Below are 23301 nucleotides of genomic sequence, written 5' to 3'. Positions count from 1 at the left end.
ATCTCTACTGCGTGTTTTTTTCTTCTTTTTTTCCATACTAAGCAATTAAACCAACCTACATCCACTAAAATATTCATGAAATATTCAGCTGATTTTACGATGCACGTACAGAGGTATATACAGTTTAACATGAACATTTTATTGTGTAGAAATGATCTTAATGTTTTGGTGGTTGCTATGGAAACACCACTACTTGGTGTTAAAGTGTTATTAACCATTTGGATGCCACAAACAAATGACGTACAATTACTGAGCGGAATATGTGTTTGTTTATATTAGGTTGGATCTAGTTCAGCAACCTCGCTATTCAAGTTAAAGGGGACCATTCGGTGAGGCTGAAAATGTTAAATTATCACGAAGCAAAATATGGCATAAATGTATTGTTCTACATTCCCTTTGAAACATAAAATAAAATCTATTGACTAATTCCATGATAAAATTAACAATTTTAATTTTACCTCACGGCCCTGGGACGATTTCAGTACTGCGAATCATTATTGGCTACATTGATCAGGCACTCAAAGTTGTATATTACTGATATTGTTGATATGAACAAAATATTCACTTAAAAAGTGTTGCATTTTAATCGGCGCTCAGTATATATATGTCACCAAAACAAATATAAAAGGAAATAATACCATGACAAATGAAAATAAAATAATAGTAGAAGCAAATGATACCTTGGTCAAATCAAATCAAATATAGATAAAATGATACCATATATTGACAAGATCAAATAATATAATGTTAAAACCATAATGAAATTACAAACTCAATAAGTATATTTAAACCCTACGAGACAGATATTGAGTTTCATATTAGTGCACGCTTCATATATTTTTTATAATTGCTAATTCCTACCGGCTTAGTATTCGGTTTAAAAGGAACTCCAGTAAAAGATCATCACATGCTGGGTGGTTAATTTATAAGTGCGAGTTACTTTTTGACGTAATTCTTTATACTTTTCAGTTCTTTGTTGTAGGTTCGTTCCATGATTTCCAAATTGCTCTTTATTTTCGTCGAATCTCTCGGTATTTTCATCGTTGATTTTCTTTAATCTAGACAAGGTCCTAGCCGCTACTAAATCAAGTCCTGTGTTTCTTAGTTTGGGCTTCTATCTGATTAACAATTTTTGTCAAAATTGATTGAATTTCCGTTTTACTTTACTTGTTTTTTAACATTTGCCATACATTCGCCAATTTATAGCAGGTCTGTCTGTGCTTTTCCTATCGGGAATGATATTACTATGTCCGCACACTGTATGGCTCTGATGTATAGATGCATGCATTACATTGTTTACAGTAAATATTTAACTCAATGATCTTGTGATGCACACATGTGGTTTGAACTTGGACATGGACAAGAACTCGACCTTTAATTTCAGACTGGCCAATGTGTCCAGTCAATGGGTAAATGCCATCGGATAAAAGCCTTCCGCACAAACTGAACCGAACAAAATATTTTCTCTTTTTATAAAGTTTACTGTATGTTCCTTTTCATCGCTTTGAATTAATTAAACAGATTTTACAAGGCGTATAGTTAGTTATCTATAACTTTAGGTTGAAAGAAAATACTTAAAAAAACACACACACATTCTTTATTCCCCAGACATATCTCTATCAGTTGAAGGCTGCCAGGGTTGGGGCCTTTGGGTCAGCTTTCATATATAAATAATGTCCCCTCACTGGGGGGCTCTTACACATCACACATATCTTTCATCCCAAACAAAACATCCTTAGGCTTAAATTTACTACATTAGTTTCATTAATTTCTTCCTTTCTAACTACTCTCAGACTTCAAATATACACATTCATTCATTCATATTTTGATATTTTGTTCATATTTGATTAATGTGGTAAACCTTTCATTAATCAAAATGAATTTATATTGTAAATCTAGAGTATGAGGGATCCTCCTATGTGAGCAATCGAGCGTTTGCATTCCCCTCCCCCACACCCAAAGATGATAATTATTATGCCTATGAAAATACTGTTAAAACTTAAAACCAAATGTATCAGAAAATATATCTTGGGGATGACATTATACATGCATGTACCCAGTGGCTGACATGTGAATAGTCCATCAAAATAAGACATAATAAAGTAAATAAAAGGCAACAAATGAAAGAAAACATCTTTGATAAACTTTAATTTAGGATGAATTGAGGACACTGCAATGATGATAATTATAATTACATCAAAATTTAACACATATTGTCGACATTTATGACACTTAAAATAACATAGAACACAAAACCCATTTTGAAATTAAATAAAAATTAAAGAAAACATTGTTATTATTGAAGTGTATCCATCTTTATCATGACAGGTGTTCAAATCTCTGTCCAGAAAAATACAGTTTGACGACCTTCTCACAAATAAATGGCCATACGTGAACACCATACCATATAGCATAGCCTACAGAATGCCACATCCGCTAAAGTTCAAAGTAATTGATTATCGTGTCAAATTACATGAAAACCACAATGCATATACACATAATCATCAAATAAGGTCAATTATATTGACTTGCTAGACACGTTAAAATCATAGCGATTAGGCAGTTTCGAGAAAAACAAAGGTACACATTGTAGTTCAGACAGGCCTGGGCCCGACCAACACATACTAAATTTTAGCATTGTCACATATATCTGCATTCCTAATTCACAATCTACAACATCTGTCTTATGTTACTTACTAAACATTCCTAATGTCACTATATACAAGTTAGATGATTTTCTGTCAAAAAAAACGGAAACATTTCTCTTATACCAGCTGAGCATCCCACACATGTATGGAGTTGCTTTAAGTTATCACCGATTTATATATATAAAAAAAACTAAAAATGTTATTACAAAATTAACCCAAGCAACCTGATTCCCGAAATAATTGTGGCAATATATATTTTTCTCATGTAAACATTTATTTCCTGAAGCGTCTATGGATAGCATCTTCTTTCCTGTTGCAGAACCTGAAACGTTTTGGGCTTTGCCTAGCTATAGAAAACCTTTAATTAATATATTGTAACGGTCCAATGTTATTCCCATACAATTATCGCAATCTTTTCCACAATTTGTTAATCCTAGTCAACCAGTATGTCCGCTAGTGCTAGCTTTAGCTGATGCACAGGGTTAGTCTTTGGTGAGGAGCCAAGAGTATCGACAGCAGGCTTTTCAGGAAGCGTGACTGGAGTGTATGTCTCGTATGCTGTGTCGTATACTTGTAGATGAGAGCCACTCTGAAGTACTTCCTTATACTTTTTAACTCTCTGATGTAGATGTATCCTGTGCTTTTCCAATTCTTCTTTGTAGGCTAGTAACAATTTGGTATTACCATCTTTAATTTCCTGATAGCGACTCAACGTCTGGATAGAGAGCTTGTCAAGTTCATTTTTCAGTTTATTATTTCGTTCTCTTATCTCGTCTGAAAGATCTGCAAATTTGCTGATGTTTTCAATAAGACTAACCTGAATATCAGCGATACACTGCTCAATCTTTACAAGATGTTCTTTTTCTATTTTATCTATAAAGTTTTGAATATCCTGTTTCTTATCGGGAATGATAGCATCAAGCCCGCACACTGTATGACTCTCATGTATAGAAGAAAGACATTCGATGCATGCAAGGTCTTTACATTGTTTACAGTAAATATTTAACTCAATGACCTTGTGATGCGCACATGTTGTTTGACCTTTGACATGGACAGGAACTTGACCTTTAACCTCAGACTGACCCATGTTTCACAATTCTCCGGTCCTGGTGCGTGTTCACGGTAAAAACAGGATTGATTTAATCACCAGCAAAATATGTGACAATAATTATATTAGTTTTTAAGTGTTGGCTTGTTATGTTAGCTCTCAAAGTCTGTATAGTAGATTTGTCAAAACACCAGAAAACAATTCGATCCTCGCTTGTTTCAATGTTAAATAATCCACATGAATTTCACATACATGTACAAACAACCACAGCAATCCAAATACAGTCAAACCTCGATGTATCGAAGTTCAAGGGACCGCAAAAAACTTCGATACATCGAGACTTCGAATTATTCGTGGTTGAAATTAGACCGATAATTTTCCACATGACCATGAGTTGTGTACATGTTCTCAAACTTTATAATCATTGTACAAAGCAAAACACTAAAACGAATGCAATAATCAATATATGATAAACAAGACTTACGTGTATAGCCTAACCATGTACATGATGTACAAGTGTTCGTTTGGTGACTATCTAAGAGATGGTTAATATTACGGAATGAATATAAAAACGAAAACACGTTGTAAAAACGAAACTAAAAAGGGGTAACGAAAGTGCTACAACACCTACAAAATACTTCGATTTAGAATGATCGATTTGCTCAAGTATTTATGCCAAAGTTGTGCAATGTAACAGTTTTGAGTAGGAGTTACTAATAATGTGGCTCGCTATTTACGTTCCGTAAATTCTACAAACCGCTACCAATGCCGGCGGCGAACATCAAAAACGACTAACTGTATCTTTGCCGTACTAATGATTTAATAACGCAGCTTGTAAAAACAAAGCACCGGGTATCGGCCTGATTAGTGATATTAATTATCTTGATGATATCAAGCTAGCAACACAAGCTGTCACAATCCCTATTGTCCGGCGAAGGGCCGTCGCGAGACAGCTACATTATGTAGGTGTGACAGCATGCCGCGGGGTATCGGCGAACACCTGATCTGTACAGGTAAATTTTTATTCGAATCATCGAGTGTCAGTTACCTATGATTCTATAACAAATGGTCCATGAAAAAAGTTCGATACATCGAGAACTTCGATTCATACACGGGTTAGTTAGTAAATGTTATATAGTGAAGAAATTCGGGACCAGACAAAAAGTTCGATACAGCGAGAAATTCGATTCATCGAAGTTCGAATCATCGAGGTTTGACTGTATATGATATCCATGCACCTATACCTGTGTAGTGGGAAACCCCTATTTCGATCCACTTATCCCGAGCAAGTACGTCGAACTATAACAATTTATGGGTCTATAATAGATATGCAGTGTGTCGTGTTCAAGATAAAACTTCGTCCCGATAATTGACCTTAAGCACAGACAAATGTTAGAATTACGTCAACAAAATCTACCGCTATAGTCTCTGTTAAGACTACTGTAGCTTAGAAGTACCATACTGTAATTTTTGTACTTTATGTAGTAGTTTTTATGAGAAAAAAGATTTCAATCTATATGAAATGTGGTAAAGGCAATAAAATACGCGAAATTAAGTCTCCGCGCAGTGGACTATAACGTAACACAACTGTCTGTATTAGAAAGATAAAGTTACTGTAGTATGGTTAAATTTGTCAATTATACGATAATTTCCTGTGCAAAAATACCCGTAGATAACATTTTTCCAATGCAAACAGTAAACAATTTTTTTTTAAATCTAGGATAGTTTGAAATTGGAGTAAACTATTTTCATCAATTCTAAACCTTAAAGTTAATATCCAAATACATAAAAATGTATTAACTATTGATTGCTACAACATTAGTTATACCGTATTTAGAAACATTAGTTTGGGTCACAAGACAAATATTTTTAACATAACATGTGCTGCTTTTTCCCGTACTGAACAATTGGACGAGCAGACATACATTAAAATGATTTGTTCATAAAAATGATCAGCTTATTTTGCTATGTACTTAGAAAGGTGTACCGGTATATACTGTTTAGCATGAACATTTCGTTGTGTAGAAATTGACCTAATGATTTGGTGGTTGCTATGGAGACACAACTACTTCACGTTATACACTTATATATTGTAATTCATGCTTTGTTATTAAAGTGTTTGTTAAGTACCGTGTCTTAACGCATTATAGAGAAACATGTCTGTGTGATATGAATGTTATCCATTTAGATACACCAAACAAATAACGTACAATTATTGAGCGGAATGTTTGTTGTGTATATTCGCTTAGATCAAGTTAAGGCTATTCAATTTGAATGGATGATTAATATATGAGGCCGAAACTATTGCGTAATCACGTCGCAAAATATGGCATACATGTAATGTTCCACATTCAATATGAAACATAAAACATCCCAAGGTATCGTTAACAATTTTAATTGAAATCTTTGAAATTCAGAATCGGATAGCAATGCGATTAAGCCGGTACAATATGCACATGGATGCTGTACACAAACCCAAGCCGATGTCACGTAAGTAAAACAAATGCGTCAAATAACCATCATGGAGTTGATACAATTGTTTCTGAGACAAGATCATTATCTCAGAGCGATTTGAGTAGTTCAAGACAAAAATTACTTAACATCACTGGCTCAGGCCAGGGATCGATATAATAAAGCAATATCAACTACTCAAACTTCCATTGCACTGGTCAAACTTCCATTGCACTGGTTTGTTGCCGATACATATCCGCATTGTAATGCATGCTTACACTAAAATGTGTCTTTATCATCAGCAGTCCGGTAAACATAGGTGTGTGATGTACTTGTCCTCATAAGTACTGTATAGATGTTCACTTTCGCTGGTACAAGTTTTAGCTTCTAATTTTAATTATTTATAAAATCAAAACTATTCAAAATAATTGGGTCCTGAAAAAAATCCATCACACTATGCCCTATATGGAATGAAGTACTGTTTGCGCATGCACTAAAAGTAACATAAATTAGTATTTATTATTTTTGTGTGTTAATTACACATATGTATAAACAATTCAACACCAATTGTCTTATAGTTCATGCCAAATTAAGGAACCCTTCTGTTTCAGGTCTAACCGTTAGTATTTTTGTAAACATGACTAAATGGCAATATATTTCGTACAATTCGTGTCGATTTTTTTATCCAAATATGTCTCAAGTTTTTTAGTTTTTATCATTACAGCCGATTGTTTCAGATGTTTTACTTTTCTTCCTTTTGAAGACATTAATGTACCGAATGTTCATCAAGTCAATGCCGACGATAAGAATAACCGGAACAGACAACAAGACAACAGCCAACACAGACGCCATTGCTGCGGACGACTTCCGGTCATCTGGGGCGGATGTTTTCTTCCTGATAGACACTTAAATAAAAAAGTATAACATGGATTTAATAGATGTGGTCCAGATTACAGAAGTGCCATCGATAATCCAAAATGATGTGCATTATAGTTATGTAGAATATGTATTTTGTAAGATCAGTGATAATGAAAAGTTTTAATTTACAAAATAGTTGTTAAAGGATACAAAAGAAAACTACATGATAACTGTGAATTATTATACGTAGGTAGATATTGCAGTTTAAACGTATTTCATTGTAAACAAATTTCCAAACAAACAAGTAAACAAACATGTAGACGAACACGTTGTGTTAGCGTTATTTCGGACTGAAGAAGGCTCTATAGTGGCTGAATATATATTCCATGGAAATGACTTTGATTTTACTTTAAATTTAATTTTGCCTTTTTTTCGGATTATTAATATACTAACTTTATACCGTTTTTACCTCATTATGACAAATTTCCAAAGGTAATAAGAACCCACTGTTAGCATCAGTGTTGTAAATATGTCATTTCAATAGTTACTCCAGTAATTACTATGGATTACAACATGAAAACTAGAATATCAGGGAGGTTGATTCAGTTATTGAAGCAGATATTATTTCATGCATTTTCATTATTGAAGCAATGATGGGGAATTTCGAGATTTTCTCTTCTTAATCTATTTTAAATTTTGATTTTAATAATAGGTCGGAAATTGTCAATATGTCACACAAATTAGCTTTATCATGTTGTCCGTGCATTATAATCGCTGGTATTTGAATTCACGGTAATTAACTAGCAAATTAAAATCCTTCATGGAAAAACAGTACTACTGAGTAAAGATATACCTGAATGACCCACCTATACCATTGTACCTTCTTATCTATTTTAGGCACTCTCTCTGTATGTACGACTGTAGTATAAAAAAATTGACTTGCAAGTTTTTCTAGTTTTCACAATTATGATAATTTATTATAAAACAGTACCGTCTACTTACGTGATGTCTTGGTTTTATCGACTGTAAGTGCCTTCTTTGTTTCCTCCATCACTGTGGCTAACTCCTTCTTGGTGATGTTTTTGATCACGGGGACACGCCTTCGTCGACATCTACAAGTCTTCTTAAATGTATCTAAGATAACAGGAGATAATATATAATAAATCATCGTCATTTTCAACCAATAAGACCACGTACCACGTGATACCTGATGAAGTTTGTGCGAGACTGATTGTTTCTATAATAGAATAGAATAACATTAAAATGATATCCCGCGCCTACGTCATTTCAGCGGGAAGATACATTGTAACAAAGAGTTGTTCCATCATTACTGAAGACATTAATATGAGAGGCCAATTCCATTTCAGTGGATTCACAGATAATATTGGTGAGTTTACTTGTTCTCACAACATACGTTGAAAATTATTTGTGAGACCGATCTCTCATACTTTTTAGCATATTAATTAAGTAATTAATAAAAAGTCATAGATTCCATTAAAAAACAGAATTCCATGGAGTTAGATACCTTAGTGACGTAGGTTTGTCTTATGTTATGATATGTAGTTGTTAGCAAATGTTGTGAAAATATTAGGTCTGGCAAACAGGCAAATTTCTATGTGAAGAGTATGTGTTTAATGATTTCGTATATCCACCCGTCAGAACATATCTGGTACTAGTATGAAAAGGAAAAATGATAATAAAAGAGTAAAAATAAGTGATACCAACCATCTGGAGTAGGACAATGCTCTGATTGCAGTGAGTCGCCCGAACAGGAAGCGCTTACATCTAGTGAGATTGGGTTTGCACATCTCCGACATCTTGATCGACGAACGTCCGTATTGACGAATGCGCATGCGCTCCATGTCCGCCATGTTGCCCACACTCCATCCACTTAAACATAATAAAGTGCATCATGTTAATAAATCGTATACAGTGTACATAGATAAGTATATCCCAAAACAATCAAAAATATGAATGCAATAATCTTTCTTCTGGAAACAGTTTCTGGGGTCTCAAAACCTCGGCAGGTTTGACTGTTGACTGATATGGCATAAAACAACTGTATAATATGAACCTTGACATGACTAATATGTGTCTTATGTCCAATCAACCCAGTCTCCCCATCTATCGCCACGGGACAATAGTAAATAACTGTACATTGAGACATTTTTCATTGATATCCATAGCTACTGTTTCCAAGCACACGGAAGATCATCTCCACGGCAAGATATACAACTAAACAAAAGACAATTATGAATAATGAGTCAATAGCTAAATTCCGACGCCGTCCCACATCCAGTTTCAAAAGCGGTTTGTTCTGCAAGCAGCGATTGGATTTCATCAACATGACGTCATTCGACTATTGTTGAAGTTAACAACGACAAAAAAGTAGTTCGGGTTAAAGTTTAAAATATTGATCAATCAAGAGACCAGAATGTCTTTAATTTATCTAACACAGCACATTTATACGATTATCTGAGAGTGGAATAGCACGACATATTGTGGTAGAAATATCAGTATCTCATAATCCCTCGAATGTCCAGTGATTTCCCCTATGGTGATATTTTTGCATTAGTAACTAGTGTCATATAAATTGGAGAGCTTTTTATTGGCTAGGACATTATTGTGACGTCATGGCTTTGCGCCAGTAAAAAATGACGTGACGTTAGGATTCGTGCGACGTCGTGACAAAATGGCGGCGGCCGCTTGATTTTTGCAACATGTTTTGACGTCGAGATTCTTTGAAATACAGGATGATGTAGTTATATAATAAAAGTATCTTTTTGTGTTGATTTCAAGTGAGATTCATGACCCCTTGACTCGAACTGTTAGATTTTGCACCCCAAGACTCGCAAAAAAAGAACGTCTTAAATTCGTATCATAAAAGATCACATAACATGAACATTTGTTAAAGATCCTATATAAATGACACATATATGATGAATATGGTGAGGTGTCGAGATTCAAGAAGACATTAGGACATTCTGCAAAAGAAAGAAATACCTCCATTCAAAGGTTTTCATACCTAGACATTCCGACAGTGTACATTGTTTTTCATCGGTATCATTTCCAACACAAGAAAGACCATTGTGTGCTGGAGCCGGATTGTCACATACACCATATCTCGTTTTGGTGCCATTCCCACAAGATACGGAACACGGTGTCCAACTATCCCATCCTCCCCAACCGCCGTCAACTGAAATAAACAGCAATAAAATTGATAATTTCGGAGCATCGTAGAGTCTTACATAATGTCAAGCAAATATTATACATCAGTTTGCCCATGCCTGGGCGGTTAGATAATATGCAATATTGATGGTAGATAATTTAACATTTCTGGCCTATATTAGAGACATGCGTACTTATTATTCCTTGATTATTGATATCGTCGTTGCTTATAAAATTTTAATGCTAGGTTTTATTCGATATTTACTTTCTATTCTGCTACACAAATTCACTCAGTTAGCAAACAAAACTGGTTTTCATACCCCGATAAAATTAAAACCTTGTGACATCAAGGCGTATAATCAATTTTATAATCGATTTGATAAGATAAAATAAGTCAGCTTAGATGTTCCATTCTAGTGTTTTTTCAAGGGATTCTTTTCCCGAATCAATGCGAGCCTATCAATATGCAATGTCAATGTCGCTAGCATGATGTCAAGATAACGTCGGGGTTTCGCGCTATTCACGGATTTTTATTTTCAAAGTGGTATGCAAAAACATATTGGCCATTCCAAAAGTCGGATTTGGAATGAAAACAAAGAAAAATTAATTATATTGTCATTAATCAGTTTTATAGGAACTTCATGTGAAATCGTTAACAAATTACACATTGTCTATGATATTAAGTTAAACTATATGGTGCTGTTGCTTGAAACATGTTAATATTTAAATTATTTTAGCGTGACGATATACTGTAATGTTGTACACGTGTACACACATTTACATTACATTACACAGACGTATTACCCCCTCACTTCAAGACCCTCCTCGGTTTTAGTAAGTACAGTGTAGACCATATTCAATTTAATAAATGTTATGTTTTCAACAGTTTATATAAGGCAATAAATTCATAAAAATTTGAGCATGGGTCTATGTAATGTGATTATAAATACCATACCGATATCTATTCATCTAGATATGAACATGTTATATTATAAATATGTATGATTAAAATTCAAACAAATGCAAAGTAAAATGCGAGATGAAATCACAAACCATAAGCTTTGCCGTAATTTTGTTTGAATGGAATTTCAAATGAAAAAAAGAAACATTAAAGATAGACTGAATATCGTCACTGTACCTGGACAAGATATTGTCGGACAATCATGCGTCTGTTTGTGATCTTCCGGGTATAAACAATACACGCCGCCGACATGCGCTGTTATGGTGACACATGGACGTATCCTCATTTGTGTACCCGGTGTACTAGTACCACATGACTGTGAACACGGTCCCCAATTGGCCCATTCTCCCCAAGTACCCTCAACTGGCAAACAAATACCCAAAAAACAGTTTTCACTTTGGACTTTAATTATACCACAATATATACGACATATAGAGTATACATATTTTTGTATTTGTTGGGTTCTGCTTTGTTACCTTTGTTTGTTTTTTCCGGTTTTTCGTTTTGTTTGTTTTTTCCCTTTCTCCCTCTTTTCTTTTGCATAAAAATATCTCGGTGATAATAATTTACAGGTGAATGAGCCTGCCTTATGAACAAATAATTCATAGTTTATAATTAGGAATTATATCAACATGTCATCCCTAACGTATATAGTAAGATATAGTTGAGATAAAGTTAAATATAATGTTAGACCGTGCAGTAAATACCTCATTAGATGTTATCATCACAGGTGATATAAATTTAGACATGTTAAAAATAAGACCCATCTCTCACCTCTATAAGCTACTAACCAAATGTGATTTGACAAGTCGGATTAAAGAACCAACTCGAATAACACCACAGAGCTCTACATCTTTAGATACAATTTTCTCAAAAAATATTGGATTGATTCAAAGTACATACGTCAGTTTTCAGTTATGTAGTGATCACTCACCTATACAATTCAAAATATCATATTCAGTTTTTAAACATTCTTCGTGTAAAAAGGAAATGTTATTATATAATGATGCTGATTTTGAAAAAAAATGAACACAGCTCTGAGCGAAACTGGCTGGACACTATTGTCTCAAAATCATGACACTGAAAGCTTTTACAGCCTTCTAACAGGTGCTATTCTTAATCAGATGGATGAGTGAATACCTTCAAAAATTATAACTATTAGGCCTGATGATAAGCCATAGATGAATAGAGAAATTAGATTGATACTCCGCCACAAAATAGAATCCATAAAAAGACATTAATAATCCTGTACATTGTGAAAACTTTAGAAACATTCGAAATGAGGCAATTATTCTGATTAGAACTGAAAAACAGGATTACTTTAAAAAAAAATACAAAAATCTTTATGTGATAAATCTATTTCCCCATTTAAAGGTGGAAAATTGCTAAACCAGTTCTGAGCGAAACTGACTGGACACTATTGTCTCAAATCATGACACTGAAAGCTTTTACAGCCTACTAACAGTTGCTATTCTTAATCAGATGGATGAGTTAATACCTTCAAAAATTATTACTATTAGGCCTGATGATAAGCCATAGATGAATAGAGAAATTAGATTGATACTCCGCCAAAAAATAGAATCTATAAAAAGACAGTAATAATCCTGTACATGAAAACTTTAGAAACGTTCGAAATGAGGCAATTAATCTGATTAGAACTGCAAAACAGGATTACTTTCAAAAATTTACAAAAATCTTTATGTGATAAATCTATTTCCCCATTTAAATGGTGAAAAATTGCTAAACCAGTTCTGAAAAATGAACATAAATCTGAGAGCATACCGCCTCTTATCCATAATGGAGTCAGTATACAACATCCAATTGATAAAGTTGCAATTTTAAATTAGTATTTTACATCAACTTCTTCTCCTGATCCATTTACTTTTATGTTAAATAACATGACTATAACAAAGTAAGATGTGATTGATCAGCTAAATATACTTGATATCAAAAAAACCTCCTGGTCCTAATGAAATGATTCCGAAAGTAATCAAAAGACTCCAACCTCAAGTTTGTACAGTGCATGATATAAAGTTTTAAATAAAGGTTATGTATATAGATCGACTTTAACTCCATCTGACACTTTAAAAAATTCTCAGTCTGAGCCCATAAAAATTCTTCAATGAGGAAATTAGAGATGGACATATATCGAAAAAGATAAATTAAGTTAGTTCTTCTGAAATTCAAAATACAATCTCACTCCCAGTTTTAGTCGTTTTTTAAGTAAATAAACCATTTGACCTTTGAAATTTCACTTTAACCAGATTGTCAAAAAATTGACACAAGGAAAAAACGTTTTTCATGCTTTTTTGAACAAACTTATCAGTTTGTTATTACAACATACTATCTATCCAATAAAAACGTCTCTAGATCTCCAAATTATTGAGAAGTTACAAACCCAATAGAACGTCTCTAGATATCCTGGTTATGGAGAAGTTACAAACCCAATAGAACGTCTCTAGATCTGGTGGTTATTGAGAAGTTACAAACCCAATATAACGTCTGTAGATCTCCTGGTTATTGAGAAGTTGCATTGTTTTAACAAAGACTGTGTCTTATGGTACATTAAATAGTTTTTAAAAGTTGGAGTATGTTTTTTTAAAATTAGATATTCATTGTGAATGACACAAAAACGTATGTTGTCGTATTTACCACAACTTCCCGGTGTTAATGTAATGTCGTCAATAGCTGCGTCTCCTTTTGTGCCGTCATCCCTATGACCTTCAAAGATGATCTGAAAAGTACATTATAAACTTAGCAAATTTTAAATAGATTTTTTTGTACTAAAGAAAAAAACTGTTTTAGAAACAGTGACCTTTTGACCCCAAATTCAATTCCAAGCTATGTTTTCTCCTATGTTACAATTGTACACATGTATGTAGTTTGAACATATTCCGTTGATGTGTTCTCAAGTTTTAATTTGGAAACTGATTTTTTCAAACAATCTATTTTCAGTAACAGTGACCTTTGTAGGTAAGATTTTGTCCCCAAATTTAATCCAAAGCTTTATTTTCTCATATGCTACCATTGTGTAATTTTTGATAAAAATCCGTTGCTTTCTCTCAAGATATCGTCTGGAAAAGATGAACTATTTTTAGCAACTGTGACCTTTTTAGTTGATCTTTTGACCCCAAATTTAATCCAAAGCTGTCATTTATCATGTGCTACCATTGTGTAAAGTTTGATAAAAATGCATTTATGTTTTCTCAAGTTATCGTCTGAAAACTAAAATTGCGAAACAATCTATTTTTAGTAGCAGGGACCTATGTAGTTGCCCTCTTGACCCAAAATCCAATCCCAAGCTATGTTATTCCACATGTTACCTTCGTATGAAGTTTATGATGAACAAATTCCGTTGAGTTGTTCTCAACTTATCATCTGGAAACTAAAAGGATTTGTGAAACAATCTATTTTAGTAACAGTTTCCATTGTAGTTGACCTTTTGACCCTAAATTCAATCCAAAGCTGTGTTTTCACATATGCTATCATTTTGTGTAGTTTGATCAAAATATGTTGATGTTTTCTCAAGCAATTGTTGGGAAACTAATATTTTGTGAAAACATCTATTTTTAGTAACAGTGACATTGGTAGTTGTCCTTTTGTCTCAAATTTAATCTCCAGTTGTATTTCTCATTTGCTACCATTGTGTGAAGTTTGTTAAAAATCCGTTGATTTTTTTCTCAAGTTTTCGTCGGGAAACGATTTTTTAAACAGTTTGTTTTTAGCAACAGTGACCTTTGTAGTTGACCTTTTGACCCCAAATTAAATCACAAGTTGTATTTTTCCATATGCTACCATTGTGTGAAGTTTGATAAAAAACCGTTGATTATTTCTCACGTTATCGCCTTGAAACAATAACCGGACAGTCAGACAGACATACAGACAGACAGACGGACGGGAAAAAACACTATAGCCCCCTTCGGTTTCACCTGCAGGGGACTAACAATTATCATATCTACCCGATATAATAAAAATAAAGTACATTTGATTCGGTTAGTATTAGTGTTATACCGCCCAGGTAGAGTGTTAAAAAAACAACAGGGCAGCATTCCACCATATTAATCTCAACAAATGTATATAATTGATAACTATTTACTGTACAACACTATCACATCAACTAATTACTTACAATTCCCGAACACAATTCATGCTAACAGGTACCTTTCGTGATGACGTGACTGGTTGTGGTATGTCTATTCCCGTGCCGTGCCATCTATTCCATTGGTCCCCAGACTTAGACCATCTAACGATATTGACGCCAGTCTCATCCTTGACAAAGACTTTCAGAGTTCCCATATGATAGCCATACATGTGGTAGGCGAATGTCAGACAGAATGAACCAGTCACTAAAATACAAAGCCTCTATTTAGTAATATTACATGTGGTAGGCGAACGTCAGACTGAATGAACCAACCACTAAAATACAAGGCGTCTGTTACGCATTATTACATGTGGTAGGCGAACGTCAGACAGAATGAACTAGCCACTGACATACAAGGTCTCTGTTTAATATTAAATTGAATGATTTGCACTGTATTTATGTAAAGTTGATTACTATTTGATGTTGGGTTTGTTACATCGATACATTGAATGATAGTTCTTGGATATATCTATACAACTAAAAAGTAGATACTAAATGCCCGCTAGGCATTACTATCAATTTTCATGCAGGAGGTTGAACGTGTCTTGGTATGCGAAGGTGTAATTTTGTATGCGAAGCAAACATGGCGTCGAAAGCTCCGCTTCGAGTATCAACTGTGATTGGGAAATTACTCATGTCGCTTCTATGCTGCATGCAAAACTCTTATAGATATTGCGTGACGAAATGATTACAGTTTCTAAAAATGCAACAGATTATTACAGTCCTTATTTAATTAAAAATATATTGAAGAAGAACCACCCGATTTTTACAAAAAAAAAAAAAAAAAAAAAAAAAAACACCTTGGCATGTTACAGGACTTTGTTTGGCTGAATGTGAAAGTGTAGTACGTTAGAACACTCGTATGATAGAATCCTGTAAAATTAACAGCACCAATTATTTTATTTCGTTGTATGCAATCATTGGTTTGCGCATTCATGGACACCAACGGCTTTGGTATGATGTGGTCTAACTGCAAACATGTGCTGAAGATATTTGGAAATGGTAAAACTTTTTATATGTGATGTAGTTATTTGAGAGTTTTATATTGTGTCAAACATTCTATAATGGAGTCAACATCAAATTTAGAATACCCCATTCTGCCATACACACTCCAGAAAAATCTATAATAAATGGGTATTGCTGGAAACTCAGGAAAACATATAGATATGCTCTTTGCCAACTGTAGTACCATGAATTATGATTTTCCGATTACATCGCTCTCTGATCACAGAAACTGAATTAGATATTTCAATTTAAAAAAAAAAAAAAATGCAAATCTTATTTTTTGAAATATGCGCACTCAGCTTTGTGCATCCGTTTAGTGCCTAAGACACATAGCGTAAATGTCTGGCTCGAGACAGAACGGGATTTCTTCTGCCCCACATTTCATAGCGCGAGACTTAGAGATCTATGCTCCACTTAATATATATTAAAGCCACACTAACTATACGTAACTATCAACAAAAATTCAAGTTAAATTCGACTCCGATATTTTTAGTATTTGTAGATGTAGTTGAAATTAAGATATATTAAAGAATATCTATAATAATGTTTTTTTAATAACTTTGGTACAGCAGTTGTTTAAAGTCGATACATGTAATTTAAAACTGGTCGCCATAGAAGTTACGATTATTGCCGAACGGAAGTTGGAAAGTTCATGACCTGTTTTCGGAAGAGTTCGGACAGACGTTACGTAGTTACGGTGGTCACATGACGTTCTCGGCAACGACGTTACAATGTCGGCTAACTTCGTCTTGTTTGACTAAGTGGGACCCATCTAGCGATGTTTAATATTTATATGATTTTCATCAAAATATTCCGAATCATAATCGCTCATCTTGACTTCGATTTAATCTTGTCTCTGCATGATTTACAACAGGATTTTTTTTCAACATTCTTCTAAATCATGAAAAAAATAAGAAAGATACGGATATTGGGCCTTTAAGTGATTTTATGTGGAGATAATTCATTACAAATTGAACAATGGTAGTTGCGGTAGTTCTTTGGAGAGCGATATTCATCAACTTAGTTAAAGGCGTTTTGTTCTTTTTTTTTTTGCATATTCATTCACAACATCATGTAATCAAGCATTATGGCGCACAAGAGTCAGTCTTGTCAGAACCAGGTAGAAATCGGAAGGTCGCGTTTTTTAGCCCGTTAAGATAGCGGTACAACACTATATGAGTCGTAACAGCACATAAGACACGGAGACGATGTCGTCAGTAGGTTGTGACGCACAGTATGCATAGGCGATAGTGTTCGGGTTTCGCTTAATTTCTTAACATAAAACTACATCTTATATCTTTATTGGCTACATATGCATAGAGTGACAAGTTTTCAAAGAAAAATTGGGAACCACATCAGCATCCCATTTCACGTCCCTCAACTTTCCACAATACTGATAACTAGAGTAAAAGCATAGACTGAATCCGCGGGTGGGCACACACGTTCTTTATTTGGATCAAGAAACAGCGTATGGAACTCCATTTTCAATGCACTGTATGCAAACGTAGTTTGTGATTTAACACAACAGCAATCATCAAAATATATTATAAAGTGAAATGATCGAATAATCGAAACATTGAACAAACCAGTTATGCAACATGTAAAACGATAAAAACCACTAAATCAATTGTATGGATGATCTAAAAAGTATGTTATAACAGCACCAGTTAAATAACATGTTAGTAAAATAACACTGTACATGAGATACAAGAATAGTAGTCAAACACTAAAAGTCCTAAAACGGTGGTGTCAAGGACTACGCATATCAATCATTGCGTATATTGAAATAAAATTTCAGCGATTTATTTCTTGCAGCGGAAACAGGGTAAACGTTGTTTTTCTTTGGTTATTTTAAAGGATCCTGTCTATCATTTCATATTCAAACCCGTGCCGTATCCAGGTGTTGTTTTTTGTTGTTGTCTTTTTGTATGAAAAGCGTTTGGTTTATCTTCAATAGATTTTTAATAAAATGAGGACAGTAATCATCTCTTGTATTTTTACACATTATCTATAAAAGTTTTGCAAGAAGCACAGAATAGACACGGTTATACTCGAAACGGAGCTTTCGACGACGCCACATTTGCTTCGCATATCAAATTACACCTTCACACACCAAGTTAGGTTCGGCCCTCTGCAATAACTTTCTGTTATGACTTACTTGTTAGTCTATGTGAAGAAAGGATGGCTACGTCACAACAAAGTCTGGGTGAACTTGTTTCGATGTAAGCGTACGACGAACCTTCCACAGCAGACGACGGGCCTGTATAATGAGTTTCTGTTTCGCCAGTCTACCAATGTAATTTAATATAATTCAATATTCTTGTTCTTACGATTATATCATCATTATACTATGATGGCTGATATCGACCAAGTAGCACTATCGCCAAGCGAACAACGGCAATGTGACAAAGTCGGCATGAAGTTGATTCCCAGTTCCTTTTTCTATTACTTGTTCGATTTATTCATACTTATTCGATTTCTAGCTACAAATTAACATCAGAAATGGTTCAAATTGCATTATCATGTATCGCAATAATCTATTTGATCTTTTAAGAGCGACAATGCGACAGTGAAACAGTGCGAAAGTGAGACAGCGCGACAAATTTACCCCGCCAATGAGACAAGTTTGAAATAGAGGACCCGCACGGTTCCCGATTTTTTTTACTTTTCTCTTGCATGTAGATGAAGTTTTACAAAACATTTAATTACCTATAGCATTTAGTATGTTTCGTTTTGTATTATCACTAAACCACAGCAGGGTTGACAATATAATAAAAATAGCATTTATTTTATAGGTAAAGTTTGATAATTCTTTGGAAGAATATACAATAAAATAATTGCTACAACTATGTTATCATATCTCTATAGGATAGGTCATGTTTTAATTGACTAATACCATGGTTTAGAGAGCTTGTTTTCATGGAACTCAACGGTATTATATCAAATTAAAAATGTTTTGTGTGTGCGTTTGTTTAAGACCCAACACAAGAGCTAATTGCTATCGGAAACCATTACATAAATTCTCCCCAGAATAGCCCCTGTCCTCCGCCATGTTTTCGGTCGATCACAAAATGCACTATGCATAACATGGAATCAAGGACAACCTTAATCGGAAAGAAGTGTAGGGCACATCGGCCGTTTTAACCTAAAGGTTACCGTTTTCAAAATACGAATATCAAAAAAATGAATATCAAAAAATTGAATTTTCTGAAATCATAGGGTTCGTATCTAACATATGAATAGTTTGTTAATTTATAGATCATTCATTACGTGACCATAAAGTTGCAACATCGTGAGATTTCCGACCTTTGGTAGAGGTTTTCCCGTGTTATTTCTTCATAGAGAGCATTATTCTATTCAGTGTAATAAAATTACAACTTTAATCATATTTCCAAAAAGAAGTCCTCCGATGCGCTTGTACCGAGAAATAAGAAAAACGTAGTTGATAGAATCTTTTAATTCAATATCGCCTAGACTGCGCATGGATTAAAACTCAGAATCAAGTAGGCATGTCATATTGCTATTTCATTTTTTTTTTATTTTAACAAGCAATAGAAATACATTTTTGCCACATCCAGTAGAGAATTGCACGTGGTATAATTAATAACATTAATTAAAAACAAACATGATAATAATCAGACAAATGTCCATATTATAAAAATACATCTATATATAACGCAATATAAATTGAAAACTTTGTGCCACGTCAACACTAGAAGGGACACAAATGTAATACACTTTAATTTTCATATCGAATTATATATCTAATTAAACGTATAATCAAAGTTATTAATGCTGCTCCGTTTGCCTGTATCATGCTAACAATGAAATAGATCATGCCAATCTATTCTGGAAACGGGAGATCCATCATATGTCATGTGACATTTCTTCTGTTGTGTAGTTTTTACTCGGGCATACATTTTGAGCGGCCTATATCGTTACAGGCGGAATGTGACCATATCTTCTCGATCGCGACCAATAACACTATAAATAACAAGACACAAAAGGAAAACCTACATGTGAAATTGAAAAAAACATCACTTCAAAACGTTCTTAAAGATAGCAATAACAAGAATTACTGACGGATTTCCACACGCGCAGACGGACGCACCTCAGACCATGCACACAAGACAATTTAAAGATGCTCCACCGCCGACAGAGCATAAATGATATTCATCATTTGAACAATAACTGGTGTTTAATCGTGTATACAGTGTATATATGCCTAATTAACTCAAAAATTAATATAAAACAATTCATTTCGCCTTTGATGCGTGCACAATCAGTGCTTCATTCCATATAGAATATAGTGCCAGCTCGTGAACACGTGTAACCTAACGCTTTTACACAGGTAGACATAGATTTTTTTTCGGGATGCAATTAATTATTTTTTATATTTTCAACTTGAAGTATTGGTACCCGTCCACGTTTGACGATCGTTTACATTTGATTTACTTTGTCGTCAGTATTTTCAAACCCTCATTTTATGTAATACATATTTTTTTCAACTTGATATTGCTATCAAAAACACTTTCATAATAAATCCAAAATGCTGAAATTACGGTAATTAAAATGTCATTACAATGTAATGTTTGTCATAGGGTGACCGGACATTTTGACTGTCAACGGTCCGATCATGACCAACCTCGGATGAGTCGAATACCCTGTATTCCTCGAATTATTGATATGGTCCCCTGCTGTTCGAGTTATAGGGGTTTTACTGTATCTAAATAATTAATTTTCTCTTTGTTACTGGCTTTCTGATTGGCCTATTCATTGTTTTCATTCCACGATGGAAAAAAAATCCGAGAATGGCGCGGAATTCCCGACGTTATCGTGACGTCACAATATCAACATTGACGTTGCGTATTGATTTGGAAAAACAATCCCTTGGAAAAAATCAATGGAATCGTACGTGTAAACGTATTTCATTTTATATAGTAGCCTGGAAAATTAATTATAAGCATTGAAGGTCACTATATTTTAATTTCATCGGGGTATGAAATAAATTTTGTTTGCAAACTTTTTGTGTTAATCCGCTACGCGGATTCACACAGTTTGCAAAAGTTATGAATGCTGCTCCGTTTGCCTGTATTATGCTAACAATGAAATAGATCATGCCAATCTATTCTGGACGCAGGAGATCCATCATATGTCATGTGACATTTCTTCTGTTGTGTAGTTTTTACTCGGGCAGACATATTTGAAAACGTGACCATATCTTCTCGATCGCGCCCAATAACACTATAAATAACAAGACCCAACAGGAAAAACCTACACGTGAAATTTAAAAAAAAAATCACTTCAAAACGTTCTTAAAAATAGCAATAACAAGAATTACTGACGGATTTCCACACGCGCAGACGGACGAACCTCAGACCACGAACGGAAGACAATTTAAATGACCCACCATCTGATGATTGAGAGCTAAAATATCATTTGTCAAAGCAACAATCAAAATATTAACATGCTCGTCGATAATGAAATATTTAGAATAAAACTAAAGCTAGAACTACCTGCATAAATGTCCAATCGAAATCGTCCAACGTTTCTTGAGACAGGAAACAGCTATCGCCAGCTTCGAAGGTACACTGATATGTCGAGTAGTCCGTTGCTGTGGAAGATAGAGACAGACCAGTAGGTTACAAACCGTAAACTGAAATATGCACCAGTATATCATACCGACAGCTTACATCGCAACTGTTCTCCCCATGCTTCACAAGGATATCTTGTGGGGTCTAGGGAAAATAACTGTCTTACACAGAGAGGTGCGAGACAGCTCACATGCGTTAGACAATAACGTGACGTCATCAATTCCGCGGGATGCATTGTTGATGAAGTCAACAATTTTGTCGTATTTCGACGTTCATGTGATAATGGCGCTATGAAAAAGCTGGAAAGCAACGTGAATTTCATATTTTTTATACTTTTTTATACTAAGTATGAGTGAAAAATAATCTTACATGGATCTGTCACGTGGACAGGGATATCTCAACCCTGTTCACCTTACAAATACAAGTAAGATTACATCAGTCTAACTACCCAAGTGTTCCACATACTATTTACCGGTATATAGTGTCCCACATACTATATACCGGTATATAATGTCCCACATACTATCTACCGGTATATAGAGTTGTTGATCATATCGATATGAATAACAGAGCAACTGGTCCAGGTACACTGCCTCCCGTTTGCCTCCCGCTCGTCCCTGTGAGGAAGGCTTTGGGTTCTTCCCCTGGCCGAAACATGCCAGTGCCTATATATGTGGTAGTTTCTGCTATTGCCTTACGCTTAGCAAAAAGGAAGTGGGACGACTAGTTTGCCCGTTGTCAGTATAATTTGACGGGGTGCATCTTCTACATTATTTCTGTGAGATCGCACTATACAAAGGACAAGAGATCCAATATCATTATGAGACAAATCACGAATATACTACATTCTCCCAAAACATACAGGGTCCAGCATTAAAAAACTATTTTCAGACAAATTCAAAGTATATGATTATACATGACTTGGGTAAAAAAATATTTATGAGAAAGTTGTATGATACCGAGCCCGGACAGTCATACACCGCAACACCGTAAATGACCTTGGCTTTTAATGGGACCTTAAACCTACTAAACCCAATCAAATGTACTACCCAACTCTCCCAACTTATTGTTATCTTACCTGGGCAATCCATTGTCTGACAATATTCCTGCTGTGTATAGTCACTTACGATCTCTACACCCTGGACTATATCTCATAGTGAAATTGAAGGCAGCTCAGCGGAAAACATTTGACCAATCACAGGCTAGCAAAGACTTCCTTTGAAGTCTACAGAGAGAGCGACGCCTAACATCAAAGCCACACAGTCAACCACAGTGTACCGTTGTACGGCTCTTTTGATGTACATCAAATGACTAAATTACCTGTTCTATTCTGTTGCCTCCAGTTTTACAATGAGATAGTCCAGGGGTGTAGAGATCGTAAGTGATCGGAAGCCCTGGAGTATCGAGGATGCATCCACCCATGACTG

General features: G+C 34.6%; 2 protein-coding genes across 3 annotated transcripts in view; both read right to left on the bottom strand.

The window, feature by feature from the left end:
• The window catches only part of LOC138331842 (MAM and LDL-receptor class A domain-containing protein 1-like), an 89212-nt gene that overhangs the window by 48014 nt on the left and 17897 nt on the right, over positions 1–23301 (bottom strand). The gene's annotated exons all lie outside the window — the stretch shown is intronic.
• On the bottom strand, positions 6367–22990 carry LOC138331843 (adhesion G protein-coupled receptor B1-like). 2 transcript variants are annotated; one of them, XM_069279670.1, is made up of 10 exons: positions 22953–22990; positions 21797–21894; positions 18439–18568; positions 15296–15480; positions 13787–13868; positions 11312–11497; positions 10031–10201; positions 8731–8895; positions 8008–8139; positions 6367–7052 (listed from the first exon to the last, which is right to left on the bottom strand). In XM_069279670.1, exons 1-10 carry the CDS (start codon positions 22963–22965, stop codon positions 6853–6855), a joined length of 1362 nt encoding a protein of 453 aa, XP_069135771.1. In that variant the 5' UTR covers positions 22966–22990; the 3' UTR covers positions 6367–6852. The 2 variants fall into 2 exon arrangements, with proteins under 2 accessions (XP_069135771.1, XP_069135772.1); XM_069279671.1 differs by lacking the exons at positions 13787–13868; positions 15296–15480.

Source organism: Argopecten irradians, chromosome 9 (assembly GCF_041381155.1).
Source record: "Argopecten irradians isolate NY chromosome 9, Ai_NY, whole genome shotgun sequence".
Lineage (NCBI taxonomy): Eukaryota > Metazoa > Mollusca > Bivalvia > Pectinida > Pectinidae > Argopecten > Argopecten irradians.
The sequence above is the reverse complement of the archived record's forward strand: the minus strand, read 5'-3'. Positions and strand labels throughout refer to the sequence as shown.

Excerpts from the sequence above, each read along its gene's own strand:
- LOC138331843 (XM_069279670.1), bottom strand. Across the intron at positions 10,202-11,311 it reads TCCGACAATATCTTGTCCAG|TTGACGGCGGTTGGGGAGGA; the intron begins GTACAGTGACGA and ends TGTTTATTTCAG. Across the intron at positions 7,053-8,007 it reads CGATAAAACCAAGACATCAC|TGTCTATCAGGAAGAAAACA; the intron begins GTAAGTAGACGG and ends TTTTTATTTAAG.